At 38.8% G+C, this 12895-nt stretch overlaps 1 protein-coding gene across 1 annotated transcript in view; it reads right to left on the bottom strand.

Moving 5' to 3' along the window:
• DTNA (dystrobrevin alpha) overlaps positions 1–12895 on the bottom strand; it is a 130014-nt gene that overhangs the window by 49079 nt on the left and 68040 nt on the right. The window contains exons 9-11 of the mRNA XM_089895064.1: positions 9432–9515; positions 7634–7723; positions 396–473 (exon numbers count right to left, since the gene is read on the bottom strand). Coding sequence (XP_089751190.1) covers positions 396–473; positions 7634–7723; positions 9432–9515 — 252 coding nt within the window. The remainder of the gene's footprint in view (positions 1–395; positions 474–7633; positions 7724–9431; positions 9516–12895) is intronic.

Here is a 12895-nt window from a genome sequence, read left to right as displayed (position 1 = left end):
GAAATTCACAATGCCATTTCACTCTTTAAAAATAGATTTTCACTTAGGTCAAGTAACTTTTAAGAAAACAGAATTGCATTCTTCAAACCACTAAGGCCAAGAAATTCATTTGTACAGTAAATACACTGAAATAGGCTGCAAGCAAAGATTATCCTTTGGAAAATCAAATCTGAAGCTTAGTCATTTTAAAAAAGGAAAAGGAAATCAGGGAAAGCGAGGAACAACACAGATGTGTCTACTCAAAATAACTACTTGGTGCTGTTAATGGGGTTATAACAGAGCTGCTTTGACTAAATCAAAGATGGTCTTTCAAACACAAAGCATCTTTGACACAAGAAATCAGCATTTTTAGTTTAGTTAATTCAGGGTTCCAGAACACTCTGGCTTTAACTTACCCTTTGCCCTTCAGCAAAGCTGGAGCAGCCCTAGCCAGCAGTTTGCTCTGCTCGACTTCACTGTCCTTGGGAGGAGAGCTGGTTAATAAGATGGGAAAGCCAAGAAGAGCGTAAACTCGGCAATGCATTCAAGAATAGAAACTGGCAACAGAAACTCCCAAGACTACTTCCAAGCTCCATTTGGACAGCTCTTTCATTACTTTGAAATGTTCAAGATGTTTTCAGATTTCCACATAGCTGAACTAGGAGCAGCAACCTGGCCTGAGAACCACAATTACAATTACACAAGCCGCTATGGTCCCAGATTTGACCTCTGCTATTTGCTAAACAAATAGATTGCATGTGCCCAGACACAATGACAATTCATTCAGCATTCATGACAGACTATCCTGTACACAGTCCAACAGTTCACTAAGTCCTGCCAGCCTTCAGATCCCACACAAGAAGCTTATTTCTCCAGCCTGCCCTCTATTCTCCGACTTTCTGTGTTGAGCAGAGAATTGAAAATTACCTAGAGATTGGTGTCATATTAAAAGTGTTTTGCTACTTTAGGCACAAGTCACCTGACCTTGGCTGTGAAGCTGTGAAGAAAACTTTCAGAGAAACAGAGAAATAAACCCTTGAGCCTTATAAACATATATTCATACTCCTTGTGTCTATAACTGGTGAAGAAGAGTCCAATGAATGGGCAAATTCTTATCATTTTAGATTTATTAGGAAGAACACTCACGTTAACTGGCAATTTTAATGAAAAATTAAAAAGTTTAATGTAGTTTTATTAAAGGAAAATAGAAATATAAATAATAATAAAGTGTGGCCAAGCCAAAGGCACCCAAAATTTATATAATATAAATGAATTTATAACTATAATGAAGAGGCATGTTCACTGGGAAATATGATATTGATTCTTAGTGCTATAACTGTACTTGTAATGTGCTTAAAGAGAGCTTCTTCTTTTGCAGGTTAGAAATTTGCCCTGCAATACTGGTGTACTTAAAACCATCCCTTTCTCCCTTCATGGAGAATACAAAAATTAAGTGTCTGACTTTGTTTGAATACCAAGTTTTTAATTACTTGCATTGAAATTATTAGATTTTTACCACAAACTTCCGTAACTTTTCAAGAAGTTATAAATCTCTCTATATAAAAGAATGGTTAATAAAGCAGTTAAAAATCTTAAAAACTTTAAAAGTTTTACTACAAAGTACCACTTTTTCAGACCACAAAGCACAAAATACAGCAACTTATAAATGAGTATCACATTAGAATTAGGCACGGTATAATTGGAATTCTTGTTTTATAATAGTATATACTACAAGATTCCTTAAATCGTGAGGCTTCTGGTAAATTTAAAATCAAATTTGATCTATAAAGAAAACATCTAGTGTAGAGTAGGCATTAATGTTTGTTGAATATTATGACTTTACTCAGCTTTTCGGGAATGCACCCATTACTCAAAAAGCACAACTGCACACAAACAAAATTGACTTTAACAATGAAATCAGTGTTCTAGAATTTGCTTTCCTGATGAAGTTAATTCTTTTTTAAAGCATATTGATCTGCACCTTCAAAGGCTATGAAACCTGCCCATCAGGAGCAAATAAGCATCTTAAGCCACTGGAGTTGATGTTTTCCCACCATCCCACCAAGACAGCATTCCAAACCTTGTCTCCTGAAGTACAGCTCATTATCCAGTAACTACGGTCTCACTGCTGCCCAATCACCTCCCCCAACTTTTTTTTTTTGATAATACAAGATAGATCTACCCACTCTATAATTGATTTCAGATCCCTGTAAAACCACTCAAAACACTGTGTGAAATATTAAGAATTCTTCCCTCCAAATGAAACCATTTCTCTGCCTTGTTACATACGCTACTTTTCCCCTTGAATCCCAGAAATTGTGTTATCTCCTTAAATCAAAGGCCTAATAATTACACAGTTACAACCTCTGATGATGAATGTGCAAGAAGGAAAAAAAAGAAACACGGGAGGATCAACCACGAGGATATGCTTGTTATAAGTTACTCTGGTGACGTCTTATGGGAGGAAGGTGATGTGTCAATAAAGCTGCAGAAGTGTGTCCCACCACTTACTAATGAGCACTGGCACTGGAGGAGCCCTGGTGACATCAGCATGGTGCAGGGTTGGTAGCAGGAAGTGAGCAGTTGCCCCAGTTTTCCTCTGGTGGCTCATTCTTTCTTTCTCTCCAATTCTCTGGGCCCCTCTCTCCTTCCTCTACGCCACTTGCCTGTCTCCCCTGCTCTTTCCAAGTCCCTTCTTTCCGCAAAGGGATGAGCAGATGTCTCCATATACACGTCTTGTCCTTTCGTTGCCATTTTCTTTGCCTTGGCCCTTGCCAGTGCTGGTTCGAAGGCATCATTTAAGTCCTTTCATGTTCCTTTCCTTTCCCATATGAATCCTTGGGAAAACCAGTTCTTGGAATATATGGGGATGATATTCTCTGAATTTATCTCATTTTGCTAAAGCTGTTAGCATCTAGTGCCAAGAGCATTTCTGACTTTTGGTACTCAGTGCCCACATAGTTTCTGTACTACCTAGAACTAGCCTTGAATTCTCCTCCTAATCATTTATTTCTGGGAAGCAGAAAACATGACCACGTATAGAGGAAGCCAAGTGCATGATGAAAACAAGAATAAAAAAAAGCACTCTTTCTAAATGAAATGGATCAAGAACTTAGAGTGCAGACCAGGAGGCAGGTTTCACTTAAAACTTGGGTCTATAAAGACTGTTCACATGAAGTATCTTCACCAGAATTTCTTCTGCAGCTCCCAAGGAGCTTGAAGAAGGGAAGCAAAGTGAAAAAAATTTTCTCCTGAGTTGTTGCAAAGGTAGTGACATCAGGTAATTTATGATAATCTCTTCAAAGCAAGGTACACTCACGATATTTTATAGAATAATTTGGATGTTTAAACTTTCATTTTGTAGCTCTGGCAGTCTGCTTGGAGAAGTTTGGTGATATTTCCAATTCGTTGTGGCCTTTGGGATCAGGCAACACTGGAACCTAGGGCCTTATCAAGAAGTGATTGCTTCCAGCATGTCAGTGCATCCAAACACGCCAATGGCTTTCCTGCAGCTCTAGCTCTGGAAACTTCTCCATCTTCTGCATGCCCCGTCTTCAAATTTAAATGCATTCCTCCTATTAACCTTGGAAACTGCTAACTACCTGGGACTCCTCTTGACTGTGGGTGATAAATCTTTTCTAATCTGAGTCCCAAGGAGAAGCAATGCTACCATCCCTAAAATTGTGTGTATACACGTCTCTTTTTCTTATTGTCGTTATTTTCTTTTCACCAGGCCCTGCCAATGTATAAATACCTCCTTCAGCACACATACTTTCATTATTGGGTGTGGTGACAATCATACCTGGAGGGTATGACAAGGTGAAATTTGAATTTCATGTGTTCTGCTGAAAGAAAAGAGGCTGGAAATATTCCTTTAGATTATTCTTTTCTAAAAAAAAATTCTCTTATTTTCTCACCAATTCCTTTTTATACTCTGGAAAAGAACATATGTAAAGATAAATGGCCTTCTTCCAAAAATTTTCATACACACACACACACACACACACACACACACACACACTGGCATAATGCGTTCTGGAAGATTAGTACAATTTCAAAATATTTCATATTTATTTATTTAAATTCACCCTTTCGTTTTGGAGAATGACAACTGATGCCAGGGTTTTGCTTAAGTGCAAACATTTTGGGGGTACTCTAAGGTAACAAAATCACACACAAATGCTCCCTGGATTTTTGCTTAAACCTGCCATATAGTTTTGAAAACCGCTTCTGCTTATGCTGTGTTATTATATTAGCTCTGGCCAAATATTTTTTTCTTTTATTGAACAGGAAAATAAAAGGATTTAAATAAAAGTCCTGCACAGAGCAACAATATAATATAAACAAATTATGTCATGTGGCATGATTATCATCACAATGGTTAAATGGAAAATGATATTTGAACCATGGCAAATTAAGAAGAGAGATTTACTTTTTTATTGATTCTTAAATGATTGATAAACTTGTTGGTGTTTGGGCTTTGTGAAGAATGACTTGTAAACTTGGCTCCCTCCTTAGCTGACTGTCAATTGGGAATAACATTTTGCTTCTCAATGTAATTAACACAATCTATACCAAGGTCATCAAACTAATTTAAATAAATTAGTTTTAAATAAAAAAGCGTCCACAAGTCAGTTTTACCAAGAGATAATTTCTTGAAAAACTCTTTTTCCCCTTTCATTTTCTAGCTTTCAACATCTTTGATCTGAAACATAAAATACCTGCCACACGCAAATCAGCAGACAAGCATTAAAAAATAGCTTAGTGTCTCAGTGGGAAAATGAGTTGTCATCAATTCAGGCTGGCATGAAAGTCAAACCTCCTTAAGCAGATACCGTGGAAGAAATAATAATTCTTAGGTCATATTTGATTCACTACATTTACTATGCTGTCCCCCAGATAGTATCAAGCTGTATCAATTGTGTTTTTGCCAAAAGATGCTCTAGAAAAGTTTGCTGGGTACAGAGCACACACAGACAGCAGCTAAAGCGACTCTAGTAAGAGAATAAAGGTTATCAAAGTGAAGAAGAGGTGACAGCAGATTTAAGTATACACTAACATTTTAGTATAGGAAATAGAGTTGAGTGCGAAGGCCAGTTTAATTCAGGTTCGAAAAAAATCTAGCATGTTAGTGGAGCTCTGGGGCTACATGGAATAAATAATTACTTGCAGAGAGTATTTATTTCAAATTTCATACAACATGCCCAGAAAGTGTGGAAAGAATGAAGAAATCTTCAGTTGAGGTTGATTTATAAATGCATCTATTTTATGATGCTGATTTATAAATTTACCTCCTTTCCTGACTGAAAAGGGATGGACTTTAATCTTGGAAAATACTGAGCATGGAGAAAACTGATTTTCAGAAGCAAAGTCTGAATTCAGTACCTCAATTTTATTTCTATTCACTTTTGATTACCAAAACACAAATGTTTAAAATTTAGTTTGAACATTACATGTCAGATTAAAAATCTGGATTAGGGAAAGCAAAGTATTTGAAAAAACTGAAAAAGACACATGAATTAGCCTTTCTGTGGTTGAAAACCCAAACAAATCAACCAACTGAACAACCAGTCAACCCACAAAAATAACTCACAAAGGCTGTTCCCTTGGGAAGAATCAGGATGTTGAAAGTGCGTGAGGAAGGCAGTGTATCTTCCCCATATGCACCCCTGGGCCTAATACAGTATTAGTAATTAACCAAATGCCTTTCAGACAAATCAGAAAATAGCATATGAGATTGTGTCCAACACACTCTGTGACTCATAAGCAATGTTCTCACATTTGGGAGAGTGGTCAGTTCTGGCTATAGATATAATAGCCAGAGTGATTCTTTTTGTGAGTGGTTAAGACTTGAGAGGTTGCATTTATAAAAACATGTGTAAAATCTTTAAGAGAAGTTTCTAAAACTGGAGGTAAAAGTATCTAGCCATTCAAATTTTTAGAATGTTCTTACTGTAGCTAATGAAGAAATGGCCATAATAGCCATAACTAATGAAATATTTTCCAAATGGAAAGGACTGGTTAGCTCTCTCACGTAAATGAGGTGAGGATTTTGGCAAGATAATTAAGATTTTACAAAGGGGGCCTGATGCCAACAGCAGAAACTCAAAGGCATAATGCTGTGTGCAGTGAGGGGGAGAAGGGCTTTGCGGTCAGCTCTTGCAATATCTGCCATAATGGCAGGCTATCTTTCGTAAGCTTAATGTTGGCTGCCCAATCGTACATCATATATTGGCGGTTCTCTTCCTAGTGGTAATGATAAATTTCCATTGATCTAGTTGTTCTTTTCCTATAAACTCATGCATTTATAAGAAAACTATCTAGGTTTAGGGATATAGTTATGATCAAGAAAATGAATGAAGTGAATTTGTCCATGAATTGTGTCATTTGATCCATACTGTGCCTAACTGCTAATCAGCATTGAGTACGCACACACACACACACACACACACACACACACACGAAGACTTCAAAGGGTTAAGGGAGAGTGCCTTTGAGAATTCCCTCTTTTAAGTTAAGGGAAAAGTGACTCAAGGATATAGCTAGAAACGGATATCAGAACAGGGGATGGGGCAGATGGTGGTAGTATACCCTCATAAATCTGTGTGAGTTAGGTTACCAGGATGTCAGAAGACTGCAAAGATAGGCCCTAGTGCCTTTTGAAGATCAAAGTGTATGCTTGCAAAGGACTCTATGTGAGGAATGCCAGGAGTTTGTAGCGAGGATTCTGGAGTAGTGATTTCAATTCATCCTTATTCTGCTTTATCTCTGTAAGTTCTGTCACAATACCAAAGACCAAAAACTCAGGCTAAATAAAGTATCTGCACAGCAAACTTCCTTACTTTTTTAATGTAGCCTCAACACTGACCAGCACCACTCTTGGCTTGTTTAGGTTTTAGTTTTTATCCGATTTTAACAGGGGCAGTTGGGGTGGGGTAGGAGTGAGGGAAGAGCTCTAGGTCCTATTTCTTTGGTTAAGTTCCAACTGTAGGAAGATTAGGTGCTTTAACTTATGCCTACATTTGGCATGATGGTTTCCATCAACCTTAGCGTATGGACATGGCTAAGAAATAAACAGGGGATCACCACCAGCATTATCAACTGGTAGAAATTAAACACTAAGAGCATGAAATTGGTTGTGAAATTGCTACTTTAATAGGAATCAGACTGCCCTACCTGGGGGAAAATGGCCCAAGCCCAGGAGGACAGAAAGATGTAAGTCCTCAAGTCTTTTACTGTAATATGATCCAACCATGTGATGTTGTCCTGATCTCACACAGTTAGTGCTAAAATCATTCCAAGAGGCTCTTTAATACAAGAGTCTAAGGAATCACCATCTAGGGTCTTGCAAACTGTACCAAAGCAGAGAATCGTCCAAAGAAGGAGATCCAACATGGTACTCTTCATATTTACTCATCTCATACATACTGGCTTGAAGACATAAAATCAATAAAAGGAGTGGAAAAGTGGAAAAGAGAAAAAGAGCTGACCAGTCCGGCTCAAGTTGGAAATTCTCAATGGACTCTCATGAAACCCCAGAAGACCTGTATCACCACCAAAGCATACTACAAGAGGATTTTAGTGATGAAGTGGGACTAGCGGTCTAGCTATGGAACTACTACTACGATTAGTGCTTCAGGGCTGGGATACTGACCGTGCGCTGTGGTCAAGCTGATTTACATACAGCTTTATGAGCGAATGCTCCTCAGCCACAGGGCTGGATGCACTTATCCCCTCAGGTAACCTGAGGGATGCAAACAATGAGACCCCGTTAAAACCTCCCATGGACAGAGCAAGGCCCACTCAGAGAGGAAAGACGTTCAGTGTACACAGCTTTATTGAACGGCACCCTTAAAACAGAAACCAGAGGCCAACCTCCGTGACGATAGGAAGAACTGCAAACTTTAAACAACGTGCTTGAGGTTCAGAGGGAACGTTCCAGAAGGACTGAAAATGGGAAGAAAGGGAAATGATCATATTTTGGGGCACCATGCCCCCTGGAGGAACCAGAACAGCTCAAAATATTATAGGAATATTTTAGAGGAGAAGAAGCCATGTTATCCATCTAGACGCATCCATCATAAAGCACCGTCCAAGCTGAAATGATATAAAATGACCTTCAGTAAGGATGGGGTCTATCTCTGCTTGACATTTGCAGAATGCAGAGCTTCCTAATAAAAGCATATCTTTGTTAACATCACGCCAGATCGTCCCAAGATAGAGGCACAGGCCCATGTTTCTAATAGACTTCACAGTTTATGATTTGGTCTTAGAAAATGTGGTTTAGTCTGCTGGTGGCTCTGAAAAGGAGTGCTGAAAGGAATAAACTGGGCTTCAACCATAGGATTTCACTGTGGAGGTTACGCAGTTCAATTGCCTTCCCATTTCTATCTGTGACAGACTTGCTTCATTCATAGAGGGAAACACCGTTCTGTTTATTCCGCTGATTACGATTATGGGGAACACCTTCATCTCAGGTTCCTGCTGATGGACACAAATCCAGGAACTCGGAGGAAAAATCAACAGTGTTCTGAGTCTCACTGTCTGCAAATCTTCACTAGAACGCGCGCGCGCCAGGATATTACAGGGAGACTGGCATCTCAGCAGCTCTTCGGGGAAGAGGTTGATTACGTTTGTTTTTGAAACATGAGGCCATTCGTTTCCTACTGAAAGGCATTTGAAATCTTACATTCAATTACTCACTCCAATTGTCCTTACCTTTGTTTCTGCCTTCCTGTGAGCCTTCTCCATGTATTCCTTAAAATAATTCTCTGGTGCTTTATTTGTGATATTTGATCAAATGACTTGGAGTACCTCTTGACCCCTGCCTGTTCACTGGGCTAGCTTTAGGAGAAGTGTCTGCTTCGCCTGTTTGCTTACAGGGCAGTGGATCTTTGTGCAAAAAGATGAGACATGCATCCGCCCTCTTTTTTTAAAAGTTCTTGTTCTTATCCTTGAATTACTTATGTAGAAACTGTATTTCCAAATTTGGTCTTGAGCCTCTAGCCTCAGGAACTCTAGAGTTCACTAAGAAGAAGATTCTTTTATATCTGGAGCTTTATATTACGAGATGTTTCAGAATGTCCATCGTAATTCCCCGTTGCATCTTGAAATTCCAATTCCCCGGCTTAAATGGGCCATTCCAAGTGCTATAAAAGTGACTTTCTCAATGAGCCAGAATGCATGTGTGTCAGCAGTAAAACTTAAATATACCCTGCATTCTTACTGTGGATAGATTGTAAACGCAAGTTTCCAGAAGTGACATTCATTCCCAAAGCCATCCTAGCCCTCTTCAAACGCATCCAAATGAATGAAATTAACAACTTGTGACATATTTACAAACTAGTTTCTAACAGTAATCTTCCACATTTGGCTTAAAGGAGAATATTTTTCTTGCCACAAAATCAAGGCTCATTACCAAAGGTTTATTTTATAATAGGGTTGGAACTTACCTCCTGGTAATAAAAGGACTTCCTGAGGAGGGGACAGAGTGGGAGAACATGCTGTCATTCATGCTGGTTACAGGTCTGGGCGGCCTAAAACAAAGTACAGTTAAATGGAAAATGGATGGAAAGTTAAATAAAAGTCACAAGTTGACAACTATACGATCTCTCAAGGAAAGGAGTCGGTAAGATCAGAGTTCTTATCTTACCCAGGATCAACGCAGAATTTTACATTTTCCAATTCAGTTCTTGAAGTGTTTTGGGAAGTTACATTTCCTTGAGAAGATAGAATGTCTGTTTAAGCATTGCGGGGAAGATCTCCAGAAACCACAGGAATGTTTATTCATGAGCTTTGAGCCTTGGTGATTCACTGAGTCATATTCTCAGATAGAATGAGGATTTTGAGGCAGCCTACTAACTTCTAAAGAGAGAAGCTCAGAAAACTTGATGACAATCAGAATCGACATCCTCTTGGGAAGAGGAAGATTCCCGAGGCTTTGGAAACTTCCTGTGTTCCCCATGACGATGGCCCTCTTCCAGGATACCCGGGCCTGTAAGGACCCAGCTGCAAAATCGTATCATGCCTTCTTCGCTCTTTGCTCTAAGTGAAGACACAATTAAGCACCACAGGGATTTACTGACTTTCTGTTATCTGGATGATCTATATGATAGGACATATAGTGCAAGGCATCTCAAAAACTTCACTTTTTTTCATCTGATTAGAGAAGGAAAATAGGGTTCAATATTCCCTGGAATTGTCCACAACCTTAAACACCAACTGCATCATGTCTGTCCTCCACTGTCTCGATTTTCATTCCTATCACTGATGTCTTAGTTCAGGTAAAATGATAGAACTAAGATCCCCATCTCATCTCCAAGCTGTTTTTAGTCTTATTTTAGGTTCACTGTAAGATGTTCCGCAGTACAATGAGGTGGAATTTAGAGTTCAGAAGATGGATGATGGGGCAGGGCAGCGTTCTGAGTCAGGAAATTTTAGTTTCACTCTAATTCTGTATATGAGTTTGACAGTACAGAATTTTTTGAAGATGAAACATGAATACAGTAGCCTATAGAATCTAGTTGTGTCAACTCGACTAAGAGCAAAAAGTTGTAAAGGTTTAATTTTTATCTTAGGAAACCAGAGTTAGTTCGGATTCTACAATGAAGAGAAAAAGGTAGACTTGTTTGTCCCAATGTATTTATGGGAATGGACATGATGCAAGGCAGGTTATGAAATGTCAGCACTACATGCAAAAATTCATTGACACTTTTGGTTCTCAGTGCCTGATGCTAAACTGCGTTCTCAGATTTTTTTAAAGACACATTCTTTGTTGGGTGAGGTCAAAATAGCAGGTTCAGTATCTAATCTACTCTGAACATATTAGCCGAAGTTCTGAAAACTAGCTTAGTGTTTTATATTACTTATCTAGGATACGCGTGATACATGAGACTAGTTTAAAGCTAATTCTGCTTTGAGCAGGACACTTTCACTTTATAAGAAGGATGCTAATTTTAAACAAATGTGCTCTGTGAATTTTGAAAAGTTAGGTGTATCAGATTTTAAAACAGTAGGTAGAATGAAATATCTTCATTTTAACTTTGAAAAAAAGTGGAAAAAAATCAACTTGACAACATTTCTGGTTTTCTTTTGTCTTTTTATTAATGTTCCCCTCTTGCTCTATCTCTAGGAAATGAGAAAACAAGTGGATTTGGAATGCTTTGTAACTAGTCTGGTAAATTTACTCTATTGAACCTGGTCACCCCAAAGCTGAAGTTGCAGTTCCTTAGTAAATGGCTTCACATTTAACGTTCATCACGAAAATGTTGAACTTGGGACACAGAATGGCTAACCTTGGCACCAAAGAGCAGTTTTCAAAGGGACCTATTTCCTCCACAACCAAATGGCAAGGTACCTTATCTAATAAATAGGTCACATTGGGAATTTTAAACATATTTAGTCTTATGAAAAAGAAATAGCTCCAGAAGATAAGGTCACAGAGGCCTAGTGCAAAGTTTTCTTTCTGGACAAGACGTCTGCGAAGGACATTTTTATAAAATTGGCATTCTTTTCATAAACTGAAAGTGCTCAGCTTAAAGGCAGAATTAGTTTTAAGCTAGCCTCATATCTCTCACCTGTTTTGTGTCTCATAACCACTTATAAGTCTTTATAAGCACACTAAAGACTATTGACTTACCAAGTATCCCTTTTGGCAGCAAAAAATTGAATAGAATAGAGACAGTTAATCATGGTAACATTTACAAGCAATATAATAGCTAAGAACAAATGCCAAAACACCAAAATGCCACTACTTAAGTGGCTTTTATGTGCCTATGATAATTTAGAATAGCTAAACGAACAGCATACTTTAAGATTAGAAGTCTTGGATATCCCCATCCAAAAAAAAAAAGGAACATAAATATCTGTCCAGGGCAATAACATCAGAATAACAAATAGAAAAATGTCTAAAGCAAAAAAATAGTAAAACATCTGTTCTAATAGAGATTGGCCACTCTGCATCCAGAATTTCTTGCGTGTTATTTCAACAACTAAATATTTTGTATAATTTGTCTTTTAAAACTGACATTCACCCTGGAAAAATATATTATCCGTGAGTACAGATCAGTGTTTTGATTCAAGGACTATTTTAAGAATCTGGTTAAACATGGAACTTTTAGCAGAAAAAGGCACATTTCGTGTAGAATTTTAGGGGAATCCTGAAACTCTCCATGGAACCCAAATTGTGTGGCATGGCCTCACTTCTTTCTCATTTTTTTTTTTTTTAAATTTAGCTATTTTTGGCTGTTTATTTGCTCCACAGCAGGTGGGGTCTTCCTGGACCAGGGCTCAAACCCATGTTCACTGCATTGGCAGATGGATTCTTAACCACTGCACCACCAGGGAAGTCCCTGGCCTTGCTACTTAATTCTGTCTCCAAGTGCGAGGCCCCATCCTAACTCCGTTTTGCTGCAAAGCTCTTAGAGCCAGGCTGTTTACCCCCATCCTCTCCCTACCTTCCCCACACCCATCATCTTGGATTGAACGCTGTTCTCTTGGGGGGGAAGCCCTAAGGGGTTCTACCAGCCCCTAAGGGCTGGTACAGTGACTCCGTGGCCAAGCTCAGAGAGCCCAGACCTACTCTCACGTATGTTTTGTTCATTCACAAGCAACTAAGTGATCGTCCCTGGCTATGGGGAAGTAAATCAAGACTTTAGGAGAACAGCTCGTATGAGCTCGCTTTCTGCAGGTGATTGGTCCTTTGGGACACTTCCCAGATTTCTTTACCCCTGGTTTGCTTTAAGGCTTATTTTTGGGAGCAAAGTTTCCCAAAATAAGTCAACCACATTCTACAGAATCAGTTTACATTAGTTTGTGGATGCTTCCAGACTTGTGTGGATTGCTGGGGGCAATGAACCCTCAGCACACACCCAGAGTAAACCAAACAAAGCCCTGTGGGATTTATACAAAGTCCACA

The sequence above is a fragment of the Delphinapterus leucas genome, chromosome 14, assembly GCF_059928025.1.
Source record: "Delphinapterus leucas isolate spDelLeu-1000000601 "Yukka" chromosome 14, BTC_Dleu_Yukka2, whole genome shotgun sequence".
NCBI lineage: Eukaryota > Metazoa > Chordata > Mammalia > Artiodactyla > Monodontidae > Delphinapterus > Delphinapterus leucas.
The sequence above is the reverse complement of the archived record's forward strand: the minus strand, read 5'-3'. Positions and strand labels throughout refer to the sequence as shown.